We start from the raw sequence: 17,954 nt of genomic DNA on the forward strand, positions 1-17,954 counted from the left end.
GTCACCCCAGGCTCCTGGCCAGGGCACTGCTGGTTTGCAGCATCTTGCTGCGTGTTCCTATGCTAGGGGGCAGAGCAGCTCCTCCCCACACAGCAATGATGGACAAAGGCTTCCTGCCGGCCTGGGCACCCATCTGTGCTGGCTGGTGGCACCCCGTGCCAGCCTAGGGTGAGTGCTGGCGTGTGCCTGGCTCTGAGTCACAGGGCAGGAGCCACTGAGGTCTGACCTTAGTCCTTACTGGTACGTTAGTGACCTTACTGGACCATTAGTTACAGTGTGATGATCACTTCTGGCCAGCCAGATGCAAGCATAGGCCCCGTGGGATGCCCAGCTGGGATGCAGGGGATTATTCTGGCAGCCCTGTGGGAAGCAAGCACAGATGGGGATGGGTGAGAGTGCATTAAAATGCTGCTCCCTCTGCCTCCTGCTCACTGCCTGCACACCACAGGTCTGTGGCACTGCTGGCAGCAACACAACACACCAGGAGGCCAGGAGCTGCTCACCAGCGGGAAGACTGAAGGGAGCTTCTCAAAGGCACCTGAAGGATCTGGCCACACAAATCCCCCGGCACAGGGCTCAGGCTGCTAGGCAACAAAGACATCTGAGCAGATCCTGCTGGGAGCACAGGACCCTCATTAGTGCTAGTGATGTAACCTCTGTTACAAAACTGCTGCTGGCTTCTCTGCTGGCCTCCTGCCAGAGGATTTGGGTTCCTCAGCCCATCCTTAGCAACAAGTGCCCTGGTGCCACCCAGGGAGCAGGCACTGCCACCTGGCCTGCTGGCAGCTGGGCTCACCACAGAGAGGGAGGGAGGGAGAGTGCCTGGTGGGACAAGAAGACACCAGAAAGCCAATTAGCTCAGTAAGGAAATCAAAGCACCACCCAAAGAGGAGTCTGCAGCCTCTCCTTAGAGCAATCCCTGCTGCTTCCCCCACAGCCTGCACCGGGCAGCTGCTCCCTTAGCTCAGGCAGGCTGTGCTGCAGAAGCACTCAAGATGCTCCATCTCAGACTCCTTTGGGCTGTATTTCAGGAGAGGCTGCAAAGAACATTCCCAAACTCAGCACTGAGCAGCCTGGGGGGGTGCTTAGCCCCAGGCACTACAGGGCTGCTGTGCCACAGCCCCCCCCAACCCTGCTCTGAGCCCAAACTAACAGCACCCAAAGGCTTCCAGAGAGCCACTGAGGAGCACCCTGGGTAGCTTCCATCCTTTCCCTATCTAGACAATGCCAGTGCTGAGTGAGTTTATTCAGACACAGGAGGAGTGAAACACTTGGAAGCAGGAGGACAGGGAGCAGCCTCTGGCGGTTGCAGAGCATCCCAGGCCCAGCATCCTCAGAAGGCAGAGGGGCTGGCAGTGCCCACCGCAGGGCCTGCCTCACCCTCCTGCTCCTTCTTTTGTTCACTTATTTTTAGCTTTAATCTCCTGACACCTACTGATGGTGAAGCAATTAGTGAGCAGAGACCAACATCCTGCACTCTTAAAAATAGCAGGGCATGGAGCAAAGCCTCAGCCAAGCACATGACCTGGCCACGCAGAGCCTCCCGAGACAACACGTGGCCCAACAGCCAGCCCTAAATAAAGCCTTGTGGAGGTGACTCCAAGGGGGCACCAAACAAGTGGCAGGGTCCTGAGGATGAGAGACATTTAAAACAAGAGGCTTAATAGCAAAAAACCTCAATGAAAAACTTTAATATCTTCTTTAAGTTGCTCCTTCCAGCCCCCAACACCACCACGCTTCACCCAGCAGCAGCTCTAACCAGGCCGAGTCCTGTGTGACTGCCACAGCTCTCATCTCAGGAGCTCTGAAACCACCTAAAGAACCACACTGCAAACAGAGACCTACCACAGCAGGAACTCAGAGGAGCCTTACTCCATCCAGGGCACTGCTGGGCCATGGCACAACCAGAACTCTGCATGCTTGGTGCTCCCAGACCAACAAAAAACCATTCCTGGAGCCACCTTCTCTGCCTGCTAACATGGACCTGGACTTGAAGTAACCTGAAGCTTTTGGTAAGCCACAATAACCAATAGCTTCAGAGCCTCTGAGCTGTCCCCTTTCTACACCATGGTTCAAGACAGAATTGGAGGCTGCCAAAACCACCTTCAGCCTCCTTCCAAAGGGCTTTGTTACTCACCTGGCCCTGGAAGGCAGCACCACAGCTCTCACCATAAGCAGGTAGTGAGGAGAGCTGTGGGGAAGGCAGGGCGGAGAGAGGAGCTCAGTGCTGCACTTCTGTGACTGCTTTAACAGGAAGACAAATGAATCCTTGCTTTGTGCACCCCTTGGTGTTGCTGAGTTAAGCCCAAACCCATACAAGGTGCATTCTAGGATCAACCCCCCTCAGGTAAGGAAGTTAGGTTTAGGTGGACATAAGCTTGTGGCAGAACAATGCCCTAACATTCTGTGACCCTCCTTTCCTGACTCATTCCAGTTGCAACCTTTCATACTAGAGCTGCCTGAGCAGGTTCAGCTCTGCCTCCCTCAGCTCTGCCTCACTGGTGTGAACAGCTCCATCCTGCCTGGGTGCTGAGAGAGGAAAACAAGCAAGCAGCAAGCAAGAGAGGCTTCCAAATTGCACAAAATGTTTATTGTTAGTCTGGTACATTCAAGATCATACTGACTAGAAGACAGCAATTCAAAACACTTCTGCTTTTCAGTGAATTGAAGTTTTTCATTACTTAAAAAAAACCCAGAACTGAACAAACCAAACCCAAACCCTTTCAAACACTGCCAAAACCAAACAACCCCCAGAAAAGTAATGTCATGAAAACCAACCAAACAATAAAACAACAACCCCCTCCCCTCCCCCTAAATTCCAATTAAAACAGAGACAAGGAGCAGGTCCAGGCTGGACTAAGAGAAACCCTTCAGGGGTACTTTAGTGGTTTTGAAGTTACTGCATTGAAACAAAACTTAGGAACTCACCAACCAGTGGGGAAATGTTCAACCAGACAGAATGGTAAAAAAAACTGGAGGCATCCAGCTGTGGGAGACTGCTGGACTGGGACTGCCCTGCCCAGATGGTGCATTTGCTGCCCCTCCGGGGCAGTTCCCTGCTGGGGTGGTGCTGTTTCTCCTGTCACCACCCAGCCACTCCTCAGTGCCTTGAGTGTAAATCTGCCCCTCAGGGTGGATTTGCTAAAAGGAAGTTCTGCAGCAGAGGGTGGTGAGACTCTGGCACAGGCTGCCCAGGGAGGTTGTGGCTGCCTCCTCTCTGGGGGTGTTCAAGGCCAGGCTGGATGAGGCCTTGAGCAGCTGAGTCTAGCTGAGAGGTGTCCCTGCCCATGGTGGGGAGGCTGGAGCAGATGAGCTCTGAGTCCCTTCCACCCTCAGCCATTCTGGAACTTTATGCTGTGCACCCCTGGGGCAAACCTGGCTGTGGTACCACACAGACACCTCGAGGGACACCCCTACCTTGCTGCTCCTGCTTTGCAGACAGGCAACATCCAGAACAAAATCTGAAGAAGGCAACAGGTTTGGGTTTGGTTGGTCAATACTGACAGAAAAAGGTGAGGGAATCAGGACAGGGATAAAAGTCTATCTTAATATAAGACATGCAGCAGGTGGTGGGGCAGGAGACAGGGGGTGGGCAGACAGTGCTGCACTGACTCCTCTACAGCTGCTCCTGTAGTGCACCTGCTCTGCAGCCAGGCCCTGGGCTTTGTCCCTGGGGGAAGACAGCAACACAACTGAAGGCCAGCTGGGCTCTGTGCTGATCCCACCATGACCAAGGACACCAAGGACACCACCTCAGGCTCTTCAAGAAGAACCCTGTGAGGAATCCTGAATTCCAAGTGGTCAGCAGCTGCTGCTCTGACCAAGAGTTCCTAACAGCCCAAGCCCAAGCAGCTCCCAAGGGCAACAAGGGCAAGGAAATGGCTGGGGATAGGTTCTGTTAAATCCCTTTGGAAACCTAAGCCTCAATATCACAGCACCAACACCTGGGAGCTGTTCTGGAGAAGATGACTTTGGTTTGGACCTTCATTACCACACTTCAGCTTCAAGCTGCTGCAAGCAGCAGTGGTTATGAAGGTCCAAGCTGCTGCCAGGCTGGGCAGCATGGAGAATGTGGAGGAAAAGCTCACACCAAGTAGGTTCCTTTAAAGCACTTCATGTCCATCGTGGCTAAAGCCAACTGAAGGTGCTGCTGGAGTGGTGCCAGGCAGGAGCAGAACACTGACACTGTTAAAAATCCCAACCTGGGTCTGCTGAGGTGAGTTCAAAGTGGTTATTTTGATGACTTTTGCAACACGAGGGCTGGAAGAGGTCCAACGGTCACTTGTCAGGAGAGTGTGTGGAATGTAATCAGGTCTGGCAAGACCTTGCAACATGAGGAGCTGCATAGCTGACACTTGTGGATGTTACCAGTTCAGCAAAGGTAACCTCTGAAGTTTACAAAAACCCCCAAAGTTCCTAGAAAAGTCACAAGATGATGGGTGGGGAACAGGAGATGGTTTGCCTGCGACCCACGGAGGGCAGGGCAAGGTGGCAGACCCCCAACCTCAGCTCAGGAGCCACCTCTGCACTGCCTTCACCTTCTCAGCCTCTAAGTTAGAAAAATTCACAGAGTTAAAAACTGTTAAAACGAAACTGGAAATAGAAAACTTGTTTGTAAACAGCAGGTAGCCTCTCCTGCTACCACGGAATGGACTCTGGGGACTGCAGCACACCACACCCAGCCAGAGGCTGGGCAGCTGCAGGACACACAAACCATCAGTGCACAGCAGAAGTGCCAAGCTCAGTGCAGGGATCTCCCCCAGCTCAGCTCAGGCAGTGCTGCTGCAGAGGCCAAGCACAGGGGAGGGCTCCCACACCTGCCTCACAGATGACGAATGATGTCTGCAGGACTCCTGTACAGGTACTTCCAGATGGCATAGTAGTGGACAGCAGCTGCTGTGGCCACGAAGAGGTGCCAGATGGCATGGGCAAAGGGGATGACTCCATCACTCTTGAAGAACACCACCCCCAGGCAATAGATCAAACCTCCCCAGGCCACCTCCTGCAGGCCTTCCGTGTTGGTCTGTCAATGAACAGGGAAGAGAGGCTTAGGGAGGGGTGGGAAGGACAGAACACAAAGTGGTTTCCCCCCCAGGACAGAAGGCTGCCAGCTCAGATCATCCTGCCTGTGACAGAGGGATGAAGAGAAGACCACAGATAACAACAGTCACAGAATGGGTTGGGTTGGAAGGGACCTTACAGAGCACCCAGATCCTGTTCCCTGGCAGGGACACCTCCCACCAGCCCAGGCTGCTCAGGGCCTCATCCAGCCTCCCCTTGAACACCTCCAGGGAGAGAGCATCCACAGCCTCCCTGGGCAACCTGTTCCTGTGTCTCCCCACCCTCACTGTCAAGAATTTCTTCCTCATCCCTAGTCTCAATCTGCCCTCCCCAAGCTTCAGTCTGTTCCATCCTGTCCTATCACAAGCAGCCCTTGTGAAGAGCACTACAGAATGGGAAGAAGCTGTCCCTGCCCATGGCAGGGGTTGCAATGAGATGGGCTTTAAGGTCCCTTCCAAGCCAGCCCAGCCTGTGATCCTGTGAACCATGCCCAGGGTCCTCTTCAGAGCTGAGGACTGGAACCCTACTGCCCAGTACCAGCACCACAAGGCAGGACTCAGCGAAACACAAACCTGAACTGCCTGTATTTGGTTCTCCTGTAGAGAACATTGCCGAAGACAGAGGGCTAAAATTAGCACAGTTTGAGAAGCACTGGAAGGGAAGCTGCTCCTAAAGGGGAGGTTTGTGTGCCTGCAGTACTGGCAGCCACATTCCTTACCATGGATGTCACCACCAGAGCAGGAGAAAATCCCATGGCCAAGTAGAAAAAGAGCTCCACAATCTTATACCTAAAAAGGAAAGATTGGAGTCAGTCAAGGAGGTGGACAAGAGGACAAACATTGCCTTCAAGAGGATAGGAAAGCTGTTGAACCTCCTGTTGGCTTGTGTCCCATCCCAAAGGCACATAAACAACCAATGTGTTATGACAAAACCCAAGCTGCTCTTTATCTCTGCACTCTCCTCCTCTACATCATGCATCCAGGCACCGAGAAGGAAACACTGAGGCAGCTGCAGAGGTTCTTGATTGAACCTCAGTACATCCCCAAACCAAGAGAGAATTGTGTCTTGCCCCCTGAGCATAAGAATCAGAGGATGGTTTGGGTTGGAAGGGAGCTTAAAGCTCAATGAGAGGAAGGTCAAAAATACAGATTTTAAACTCTAGGACTCACATCTCCAAACAAGCCCAAGAAGTGTGTTTGGTTTTCTCTGCATTTGACAGGCTGAGAGAGCTGGAGAAGAGAAGGCTCCAGGGAGACCTTAGAGCTGCCTTCCAGTACCTGGAGGGGTCTACAGGAAGGCTGCAGAGGGACTGTTTGCAAAGGCCTGCAGGACAGAACCAGGGTTTGAAATGAGAGCAGAGCAGATTTAGATTGGATGTGAGGAGCAAGTTCTGCACCATGAGGCTGCTGGATCACTGCAACAGGCTGCCCAGGGAGGTGGTTGAGGCCTCATCCCTGGAGATATTCAAGGTGAGGCTGGACAGGGCTCTGAGCAACCTGATCTAGTGGAGGATGTTCCTGCTGACTGCAGGGGGTTGGACTGGATGAGCTTTGGAGGTCCCCTCCAACCCAGAGCATTCTGTGGGAATGCAGGAGGAGTCCATATGCAGCAGTTTCTATGAACCACATCACGTTGTGAAACCTAGATTAGGGGCAGGAGAAGGTTAACACTTCTCACCCTACCCACACCCAGCAAAAACTGAAGTGGTCACTTCCCTGCCAGCCCCTGAAGAGAAGGCAATAGTGCAGCCCACAGTCATCTCCTGCTAGGGTGGCTGCAGCTCTCTGCTGACAAGAGCTAAGCCTGCACCCTTCTCACCACATTCCCACTGCTTCAGAGCTCTCATTCCCATGTGTGGAAGGCTGGGTAGGAGCACTCAGAAAGCAAGAAAGCCCCCACCTCTTAATTCCAGCTGAAAGTCAGACAGAAGGAACAATTCTTACTTTTCATGGTAGAGGAAGACATAAATGGTGCCTCCAGCAGCCATCAGCCAGATAAACCAACGCATGTGAGACGCCAGAGGGCCCAGCTCACGCAGGTTTAACCTGGAGACACACAGATTTCAAGAGACAAGAAGTGCTGAGTGACTGAACCACACTGACATGAGTGGTAAGGCTGGAGAAAAACAGCCAGAGCTAGAACTTAAGCATGGTGAGGGAGAGGACACTGGGACATTCCAGAGAGAGGCAGGAGGTGGTTGAACTGCTGTGAGGAGAGCACAAACTGGGGCCACAAAGATGACCCAAGGGCTGGAGCAGCTCTGCTGTGAGGACAGGCTGAGGGAGCTGGGGGTGTTCAGCTTGGAGAAGAGAAGGCTCCAGGGGGACCTCAGAGCTGCCTTCCAGTACCTGAAGGGATCCTACAGGAAGGCTGCAGAGGGACTTTTCCTGAGGACAAGGGGGAATGGTTTGAAGTTGAGGGAGAGCAGGGTTAAACTGGAGCTGAGGAAGTTCTTCAGTCTGAGGGTGGTGAGACTCTGGCACAGGCTGCCCAGGGAGGCTGGGGCTGCCTCCTCCCTGGGAGTGTTCAAGGCCAGGCTGGATAAGGCTAGTTGAGAGGTGTCCCTGCCCATGGCAGGGGAGTTGGAGCAGATGATCTCTGAGGTCCTTTCCAACCTGAGCCATTCTTGGATGATTCTGTGAAACAGAAAATTCCTCTCTGCTGTTTTCTAATGTGCCTTTCTGCTCAGCAAACCCCAGGAGATTCCATTATGCTGCTTTTCAGGAGGCACCACGTGGTCAGCTGCATCTAAGATGATGGTTATAGACTTTGGAAAGCTGCAAGGATAAAATGTTTGCATGGGGAAGAGCTCTGATGGTGAAGCTGTGCTTCAAATCTCTTACCATGGTGCGTAGGATGCTGCAATAAAGATGTAGATCATCATTCTGTCACACATGTGAAAGCAATGCTCCATTGTCCTGGTGAGAGAGAGAGAGAGAGAACAAGTCACCAGGAGAGATTCTGGAAGGGGTTTGGTACCATCTCAGCTTCCTGACATGCTGCAGGGCGTTTGTGGAGTGCTGGGGAGGGATCTCCTGGTGCCAGGGGAGTTTGAAAGGATGCCTCTCAGCAGTGCTGAGGGCTTGGAAGCTCAGCTCTGCTAAGCAGAGCCTTGATCCCTGAGGTCCTTTCCAACCTAAGCCATTCTGTGACTCCCTGTGAAAGGACATGGGAGTTTGTTTGCCTTTGAGCCTGGCTCACTGTCTCTCCCAGAGTCAAAGGTGGTTTATTCCCCTGTTCCAGCACATGGAACCTCTCCAACCCTCTGTAAAATCATCTTTGTGACCCCTTGAGAAGCAGAGCAGAGAGCATGGACAGAAAGCAGCCCACCCAAGAGCCAGAGTGCTACCTGAGGTGACTCTTCTTCCAGGAGACGATGTGGAAGACCGTGGAGACGATGAAGAGGGCGCAGAGCCCCACGCCGTACATCCAGGCTGTGATCTTCTCCCAGCGGTCATCCGAGAGCCGGTGCAGGAGGGCACTGCCCACGATGGCAGGGACGATGAGCAGCTGAGGGAACACAAGGGCCTTGTTAGGCCTTCCCTGGCTGCCAGCACAGTACCACCCACAGCACAGCACCAGCAGGGAGAGGAAGCTGCAGCCAGCCGCGGGAGAGCGGAGGTAGGGCACTGGCTGGCACGGTGCTAAGCAGAGCAGGTTTGGCACACAAGGTCCCCAGCACTGGGGCCAGACCCATTTGGGACCCTGGTCAGGGTCACCACCAGCTCCAGCCGTGGCACAAAATGTCAAAGCCCTGCACAGGTTCCTTTCCAGGCCCTGCTGGTGTGTCTGAAGATGTTAATGATCTGATTTGGATTGGAAAAGAGCTTCCGAGGTGGAATCCTTCCTAATTTAAGCCCAGCCTCACAGGCTAAACAACCCGGCTGGGAACAAGCAAAGTTTAACCAAATCCAGCAGCTCTGCTTTGCATTACAGGTTGCATAGCTCAGGGTTCAAGGCTCTGCTCCAGCCTGCACTGTTTTGTACAGAGGAGAAACAGAGGCTCTGATACAACTAGAGTGCAGAACATGCAGAGGACACCAACTGAAGGTGGAAAGCAGCTGATTAATCCAGGAGCTAATAAAGGAGGAAAGAAAGTGGCTTCCACCTCTGGGTTTTGGAGCACACCAACTGCAGCCTTGTTACTGTTGGATTTTGTTGGATGTGTTGCTGTGTGACCTGCTCTAGGTGATGCTGCTCTGGCAGAGGGGTTGGACTGGATGAGCTTTCAAGGTTCCCTTCCAACCCAAAGCATTCTATAACTGACGTTAGCACCTCCACGCCTGCTAAATGAGAACTGGGACTGGTGGAGAGGCTACAGGACAAGAGGACAGGCAACAGTCTCACCAAGAAGTGCCAGCACAAAAGGAGAGCAGCAAGTTACAAAGCCCTCTGCAATAAGGAGGAAGACAAAGGGCTAAACTGTGTTTATTTACAACTAAGAGGAGACTTGGACACAAGCCCTGTGTGATGTGTGTCGGGAAGCTGACTGCCACAAGCCCTGTGGCACTGCAGAAAGCCTGGAGGCACACAGACAGATGCTGGAACAGCAAGCTGGGAACCTGCTCAGCCTTGCTTCAGGGCAGTTGCACTCTGCTTACCAACCCAGAGCAAACTACCTGCTCTCTTCTGCCTGTCTGGGGCTGCTAAGCTCACTGGCAGGTGGGGCAGAATTTCAGCTGTACCCTTCCCATCTTTCTGCAGCCAACCTGTGCCACAGGGAGGTTTGAAACTCTGTTAAACTGTTGCTGGTGTGTAACCCTGCTGCCAAATGAAGTCCTTCCCTTTGCACACAAGGCAACAATGGCCTTTGGTGCCCAGGCTGCTGGTGTCATCCACTGGAGAGGGCAACGCTGCCAGCACAAACACAGCATCCACACACACTTTGCAAAGGGAGACAAAGGGAAGATAACAAAGCAGCCCAGATCACACCTGACACTCTCAGGGAACCATGGTGTCCATCTCAAGCTGCCTGCTCCAGGAGCAGAGCCCTAGAGCCAAGCCCAGCACCTCCCTGCTCAGGGATCTGCTCAGGCAAGGACAGAGCACTGTGGAGGGAGCAGCTTTCAGGCAGCTGGGGCTGTACAAGGCACAGAGCAGAGAAACTGCTCATGGCTGTCAGGTAGGATGGAGATGTTTTCATCCTAAGAGGCCCTCTGAAATGTTGACAGCCTCTCCTTCCATGCTCAGAGGCCTGCTAAGTGCTCCAAGCCTCACTTACAACAAAACATTTCTACTTCTTTCTTCTCCCCCCATGCACTGCACACACCATGGCTGGAACAGAGACTGTGACTTATTTTAGGCACAGCTCCTCCTTCTAAGGCAGTTGGAATAAGCTTCCAGAGCAAGCAGTGTCTGGATTCTGAGGGTTTAATCCATCAGAGGATATCTTTTGTCTGATCAGCCTTATGTACCCTGGGAACCTTGATGCTGACAGAGCCACCCCTCCCCTTAGATTAGCTCACCTTCCAGCCCAAATTCTTACAGCTCCTGCTTCTCTCAGTTTCCTTCCTGTTCTTCTAAACACAGAGCAGCTTTTTCTGTCTCTGTATTCAACTGCCTAGGGGCCCTTCCTGTCTCCTCCTGTCTAAAGAAGTCAGAGCTTCATTTAAAGCCAATAAAGAAAAGAAATGTGAAGACACCAAGGGATCTCAACTGGCCTCAGCAGTGAGAATGCTGAAGGCACCTAGCTATGCTCCCCAAAGCTACCATTCCAGGACTGTAGCTAAAGGCCAGGCAGAGGATTCTGCATCCCCATTTACTGTGGGGGGTTTGGCTGCTTGGTCTGGGTTTTCACACAACTGTCTAAAGTGACTCTTGTGTGTTTTTGAATCAGAAGGCAGATGGGCTCCCTACTGAAGAGTAAAGTCCAAGGTGGCTACTCTGAGTGATGAATAAAGCTTTGAAAAGCAGCATCTGGAGAAGCACTGCTAGGCTGTTGTTGTGCAGAAATGACACCAACCTCTAATTGAAAGCTGAACATTAACCAAAGACTTCACCACCTGCCTGCTCTGCAACACAGGGGAGAAGCAAGCCATGGCCCCAGTGCCTGCACTCTGCTTTCCCAGGTTAGATTCTTATTTGAAGGCTTCAGATGTTGATTTGGGTTATTCACTGCATGGAATTTTATACAAGGAGCACCAACCCCTCCTCTGTACTCCACTGTCCCTCAGAGGGGATGCTGCTCTGGCACATGGCCACACTGCTGACAGTTCATGGGAGCTGTTGGTACACAGCAGTCATAGAATGGGCTGGCTTGGAAAGGACCTTAAAGATCATCTGGGTCCAAGCCCCCCTGCCATGGGCAGGGCCTTAGACAGCTTCAGCAGAAACTGCAGCACACCAGAACACACTGACAAGACACCTTGGCTGGGACCTGCTGCTAAGAGGCAGGCATAGGCCATGCCTGTTTTGCAGCTAGATGGAGGCTAGAATTGCTAAGGAGGGCAGCAACCTCTGCCAGAGATTTTGAAATCCAGCTTTTTGGCCAGAGCAAACAAGATTTCCACAAGGATTAGGAGATAAAGGACATATTTGTGCTAACTAGCAGAATGTTGCTTCATTCTCTGGGCAAATAAGGAGATATTTACACAATGCTGAGCAGGAGACCCTTGCCTTAAAAACACAGAAGCTTCAGTGAGCTTTTCTATACATGCAGCAAGGGGATTCTGTTCTCCCCAGCAACACAGAGCTCTGTGCTGGCTATGTACAAAATAAACACCTTCAGCACAGAGCTGCTCTAGGGCTCACAAGTCCCAGGCACTACCTTGAGCCTTCATATCTGCAGCTCACTCACACACTGCAGATAAGGGACTGAGGACAAAGCCAAACATACTTCAGATGTTTGGAGTTAAACAAGGGACTGAGGAGAAGCACAAGCTGCTTCCAGAAAAGGGCAAATGCTATCTTAAGAACCACCCAAACACATTTTTAAGTCCTTTTCAAAGTGCCAGACAGCAAGTCAAACTTCCCAACCACTTACAAGCAAAGGAACTGCTTTCCTTGTTCTGTACACATCTTATATTCTAGTCCAGAATGGGCCTTACACTGTGAGGAGCAGGACTAGGACTTGCAGTGGGGCTGTCAGCACTATTCAGGGTCTCTTTCCAAGCATCAGATTGCTGGTAGAATCAGCAATCAGAACTAAGCCATGCCAGCTCTTCCAGCTGATACTCACAGGATGCTCTCGGGAAGCCTTCCACTTCTAACCCCACAGACTCTCTTTTGGGCTTGCAGGTGACAGTCTGCACAATACTAAGGCAGCACAGCCCTGGGAGATCTGCCTGGCAAGACTAGCAGAGGCCCAGAGTCACTGTACCATCATCATCTTCTGAGTGGGACAGGAGGAGAAACATCTAGTTATAGGCTTGGAACTTACTGTGGTGGGAAGGAATCTTACAGAGCATCTGGAGCTCCTGGGGATTCAGATGAGGGATTAGTGATTACCAACCACCTAATTAACCTTCCTTTTCCGGCCTGTTATGGCTGAAGCTTATATAACAAAACCAGAGAGGCTGTAAGTCTGAATGCACTGAGAGACAGGGAAGCACTGAGCCACCCAAACCCACCCAAAGCTGAGGTTTTCAAGGCAGAGAGCCAAGTACTTACTGCATGTGTGTAGCAGTTAGCAGCATGCTCGTAGCAGGTGGGCTTGTAGCGGCTGTTTGCTGGAGCTGGGTGGTTCATGAACCTGTGGAACAATGCAAAGGGATTCTTAGGAAGATTGCTAGAGCACCTCTGTGGAGTGTCCTGAAGGAGCAGCTCCAGCCTAGCAGTATTAAAAGCTATGAATGCAGACATACTGGAAGCAAACTGCCAGTTCTCCTAACAGAAGAGCTGCTAAATGCCCTCCTGTGCCTGCCTGCCACGGCAGGGGGGATGCTGTTCCTTCACACAGGACTCAGACCCCCTCTATTCCAGCAGCTTGGCTGGCTGCAGAGTGAACCATTGCCTGTTCCAGTTACACCCTATGGACTCAGGCTGCTCAGGAATAGAGACTTCAGCAGAGCTGCCAAGGCTTACTCTTCTCTGAAGAAGTTCTTGAAACTGCACATTCACAAACACAGATTGGTAGAATGAGTTGGTTTGGGAGGGACCTTGGAGATCTTAAGCATCATCAAGTTCCAACCGTGGCAGGGATACCTTCCACTAGAGCAGGCTGCTCAAGGGCCCATCCAGCCTGGCCTGGGAGCTATTTATCACCCAGTTCTGCAACACCCTGGAATAAAGCAATCTGGACACTGCCTTTTCAGTTCCTGCAGCAGGGAACATCTGTGTTTGGAGCATCCCCTGCCTTGGCAGGAAGCTGGACCAGGTGATCTACTGAGGTCCCTTCCAACCCCTACCATGCTGTGATTAGATGGTTTGCTTTTTTCCCTGAGGCTAATCCTATCTTCTGCCTGTAACTAAAGAGCCCAGCTCCACAGGGCTGGAAGGAGACTCTGATGGTTAACTCTGAAGAGGGGAAATGCCAAGAGCTCTACCATGATCTTCCACCTTTTCCTCTAAGGATTTTCAAATGTTGCCTAACCAACAGTTGGGGCACCCCAGCCACAGCCCACACAAGCCAACCCAAGTGTGATGAAACTTGAGCAAGTCTGGGATGAACTTGCCAACATAAATGTTGCATTAAAGTATGGAAGAGGCCAAGCCTGGATTTGTGCCTGGGACTGGCCCAGCCAACATGCAGGACCTCGCACTTTGACTTGGTGAACCTCCTGCAGCTGGCACTGGCCCACTTCTCAAGCCTGTCAAGATCCTTCTGGATGGATCCCTGCCCTCAGGTGAGGCCAGCAGACCACACAGCTTGGTGTCATTGGCAAACCTGATTAACTTACATGAAGCTTGTCAGACAAGCTTTGATCCCTTTGAGCCCAAAGCCATCTTATTTATATGACATCCATAAACTATTGGATCTGATACCAAACCAGGGAAGAACACCCAACAAACCAAACCTGAATCTTACAGTTTGAGCAAGCAGGGCCAGGCTTCTGGGCTACCAGACACTTGAGGCTTTCTTGAGTGATCCATGAAAATTCAACAGATAAAAGAGGACAGTGGCATGATCTCTCTCCATGTTGTGGCAAGGTCAAGAAACAGCTTCAGTTGTTACCCACACAAAGGCTAAGGATTTCATTCACAGCCCCCAGGTGGAAATGGTTTAGGAAAGGAACAGATCCTGGGGGTCAATACATTGCTAAGAAGTGGCAATTCTTTTGTCACTGACAAATGACACCTTGCTCTCATCCTCTAGGAGGATGAGGACACTGTAGCCACACACACTGGACACTGGGAAAGTGAGTTTGCTGCCCAGTGTGCCCAGGTCTTCAACAGCTGCTGAAGGCCAGCTCAGCATCCTCTCCGGATGGAACATTCAGTTTGCTCAGTTCTGCTTCCAAGTTAGGAAAACATCTGAGATAAAAGCATCTGCTGGCTCAGTCAGTGACCAGGGTTAGGCTGCCCTTGCCCAACTCCATCAATTCAAAGTCATGGGAAACTTTTCACTGATTGCACCTAGAATATTCTTGCATTTCTCCTAAGGCCATGGTGGTGCCTTGGAAAAGTCTCACAAGTCAAAAAAGCCCCAGACACAACATACCAAGCCAAAAATAAAGCCCCAAAAGGCCATGCTGGTGCCTTGGGAAGTCTCACAAGTCAAAAAAGCCCCAGACACAACATGCCAAGCCAAAAATAAAGCCCCAAAAGGCCATGCTGGTGCCTTGGGAAGTCTCACAAGTCAAAAAAGCCCCAAACACAACATACCAAGCCAAAAATAAAGCCCCAGAAGGCCATGCTGGTGCCTTGGGAAGTCTCACAAGGGGGTAAAAAAAAGCACAAACAGAACAAACCAGCCCAAACCCACAGCCCCAAAATGACTAAGTCTCTCCTCAGTGCTAGCTTTACAATTGCTGTTCCAAATTCCTAGAGAAGATATTATCATCTAAAACCTATAAATAATTGAAGGCAGCCTGCTAATGGCACCTTCCAGTATCCATTAGAGGGCTACTTCTATTTTTTTTTTCCCCCCTTTCCTTTTCCAGTTCTATTTCTTCAGTGGAAAAGACCCTGGATCATTCTAAAGCAGTCAGAACAGAGCCTGTGGTGATGTTAGATTTGAGACAGAGCTATGAACAAACACTTCAGGAGAGTCTGGCTCTCAGTTGGAGCTGTTACACAGTGTTAGGAGCAGTAAAACAGAACACAAAGACACTAACAAAGCTCTCTTATCTACACAAAGAGTTGGGGTTTTTCATCCTTTGTTTGTGCCAGCACAGGAATGATGCAAATATTTGTTCATCTGTGTGGTAACTTCAAGCTGGCAAAACAGAACCACAGAACGGTTTGGGTTGGAAAGGACCTTGAAGGTCATTCAGTGCCAACCCTCCTGCCATGGGCAGGGACCTGTCCCACCAGACCAGAGGTTGCTCAAGGTCTCATCCAACCTGGCTTCCAGCACCTCCAGGCAGGATGCAGGTTTCAGAGAACTTCACACTTGCAGAAGATTGGAAATATTGTTTGTTATAGATTTACTTGAATTCTGATCACTGAACACCACAAATGGTTTGCAACAGCTGTGGCATGGGAAGCTGCACTCCCACAACAGCTGAAATTTGCTTTTCTTCCACCAAGTCCTAGCAGAACCCACCATTAGTAACACTTTCCCATCCTCACCTTTATACTACCACCACCACTAGTGTGTCAGGGCAGGAGAGGAAGAGTTTGACTTTACCTCTACCTTACAGGAGGCCCCAACAGCCCAGTACCTCACTGCTGTCCATCTGAGACTCCTGCTCCTCTCCTTGCTGAAAGGTATCCTCTGCAACAGGCTGTAGGAGCCAGGCAGCAGATGCTGGAGCGCTTGGCTCAGGTCACTGCTCACAGACCAAACCTGCAGTTATTCCCTGAGGCCTTTTCACAAGACTATTTATAAACACTATCAGGAACAACTTGAGAGGAAGGATCATTCAGAAAGTGGCTGAAGAGGGCAATAATTCCAGCCAAAGGCCAGTTCCTGTTGGTTTCATTTCCAGATTGACAGTTTGTGTTTATAATGCCTCAAGAAACAGACCTGAAACCTGGAAACAGCTGCTCTGGGGTGCTGCAAGGACTGCTCCGAGCCAGGAAAAATTGTTTTGACTTGCAGTGTTAAAAAATCAGTCAGATACTCCTGTAGGTCCCTATGCTTATGATGTTGTGATAGGAAAGCAGAAGAATTTGGGCTGCTGACTTACAGTCTAGAGGAAAAAACAGCTCTGTTCTTTCTTAGAGACAAACAACCAAACCCCCCACCCCCCAGCAGCGGATGCTTCTCGTTTCCTGCCACACCAGGACATTGTTTTCCCCTCCTCTCAACAGGTCTTTTTCCTCTGAAAAAGAGCATTGTGAGGAACCCAAACTCACCTCCCTGAAAGGAGAGACTCAGCATACAGCATTCAGAGGCTATTTACCCCTTAAGGCTCCCATAACACAGCCATTCAGGTTATCACCACAAGCAGGGCAGCCTGGTGAGGTCCCACTGGGCTGGACTGCAGCTTGGTTCTCTAACAAATCTCTATAGTCTTCTTTAGCTTTACTGACACCAAAGCCACTTCATGAGGGGAGGTGCAGCATTACCTCACACTAACACATAAATATGTCTCCATTTAAGGATCTGGCCACCTTTAACACAAAATATTCACTCTGTCAATATCCAGATGGGAGATCTCTGCAATTACCAGCCTGATGAGTGTGTGCAGCCAGCCAGCAGAGCAGAAAGCTCTTGCACTGAACGGAGCCATCAGCTTGTTTTCACGACTGAGAGGCATTCCCAAAGCTCAAGAACTACTTGAGGTCCAGGCTTTGTAATTCCACAGCACACAAAACAACCTCCTTTGATGAGCACATTCCCAATATATGTGGAAAAGGGGTATTGAGAAACAGGGAAGACAGTTGAGACCCAGAGAGGAGGAACTCATCCTCCTCCCTTTGTGCTTTGATCTTGAGAACACTCCAAATATTTAAGCTGCTGAACACAGAGACTGATCCATTCTTTGTGGGACCCATGGCCTCACATTCCTGTTCAGTTCCAAGAAGGAGCTGCCCTATCCGTCATGCTCATGAGACCACAGCATCTGGGAGACAAAGCAGGAAGAAGAATCTGAGGGTTCTTCATGCTTTGTCTCTGTATGCAAACCCAGCTTCGAAAACCAAACGACAAAGCCACCAAGCTATTGCAGGGATCTGCACGGCATTTGGCTGCTACCCCAGCGAGCCCACACCCGAGGCTGCAGAAGGAAAAAGCCCTTCTCAGACCCTGCCTTCTCCTTCGTTCCCATCTGCTGAAGGAATTACCCTGCGAAGCACAAAGCAAGCTGTCAGTGAAAAACAGCAAGGGCTGATAATAGCCTCAGAGATTTGGATTTTTCAGTCTTTTCAGGAAGTGCATTTCCTTTATTCAGCTCCAAAGGCCTCACGCTTCCTTTTACCAGCTTAAAAGCACATTACTCTCTTTTTTTTCCCCAACAGCAGGAGAGGCCATTTAGCCCAAAGAAGCCACAAAATAACAGCATCTGAGAAACTGCAACAAGGTGGGGACAGCTCCACACAGCCAGCAGCAGCAGCACACATCAAGCAGGGCTCCAGATATTCAGGCACAGAAACAATTTCTGAGCTGGGCTCTTTGTTTTCAAGAGGGAAAACCAAAACACCACAAGCAGGTCAAAGCAGATCAATGCTGCATTTTCACAAAGACAATCGAGGTGAGAATTCTGAGGAGAAACAAAGAGGTTTACAAAGAAGCTTGCTTTCCCTGAGCAAACTGGCAGGTATTTTTTTCCTCTTTAGGAATCCAGTCCATGCAGTGAAAAACACCTTCCCTCCTGCATTAGAAAAATCCCTGGCTGTGGTTTGTAGCT

At 50.9% G+C, this 17,954-nt stretch overlaps 1 protein-coding gene across 4 annotated transcripts in view; it reads right to left on the reverse strand.

Moving 5' to 3' along the window:
- MMD (monocyte to macrophage differentiation associated) overlaps window positions 1-17,954 on the reverse strand; it is a 42,303-nt gene that overhangs the window by 4,716 nt on the left and 19,633 nt on the right. For 3 of the 4 annotated variants that reach the window (XM_068151017.1, XM_068151018.1, XM_068151015.1), the window contains exons 2-7: window positions 12,670-12,751; window positions 8,411-8,571; window positions 7,905-7,979; window positions 7,005-7,106; window positions 5,780-5,849; window positions 2,569-5,023 (exon numbers count right to left, since the gene is read on the reverse strand). In XM_068151017.1, the coding sequence (XP_068007118.1) occupies window positions 4,823-5,023; window positions 5,780-5,849; window positions 7,005-7,106; window positions 7,905-7,979; window positions 8,411-8,571; window positions 12,670-12,751 (691 nt within the window). In that variant the 3' untranslated portion in view covers window positions 2,569-4,822. Of the gene's footprint in view, window positions 1-2,568; window positions 5,024-5,779; window positions 5,850-7,004; window positions 7,107-7,904; window positions 7,980-8,410; window positions 8,572-12,669; window positions 12,752-17,954 lie in introns of those variants that run through there. The other variant, XM_068151016.1, reaches the window with a different exon arrangement.

The sequence above is a fragment of the Melanerpes formicivorus genome, unplaced genomic scaffold (assembly GCF_026170545.1).
Source record: "Melanerpes formicivorus ecotype bairdi unplaced genomic scaffold, bMelFor1.0.p_v2 SCAF_21, whole genome shotgun sequence".
Taxonomy (NCBI): Eukaryota; Metazoa; Chordata; class Aves; order Piciformes; family Picidae; genus Melanerpes; species Melanerpes formicivorus.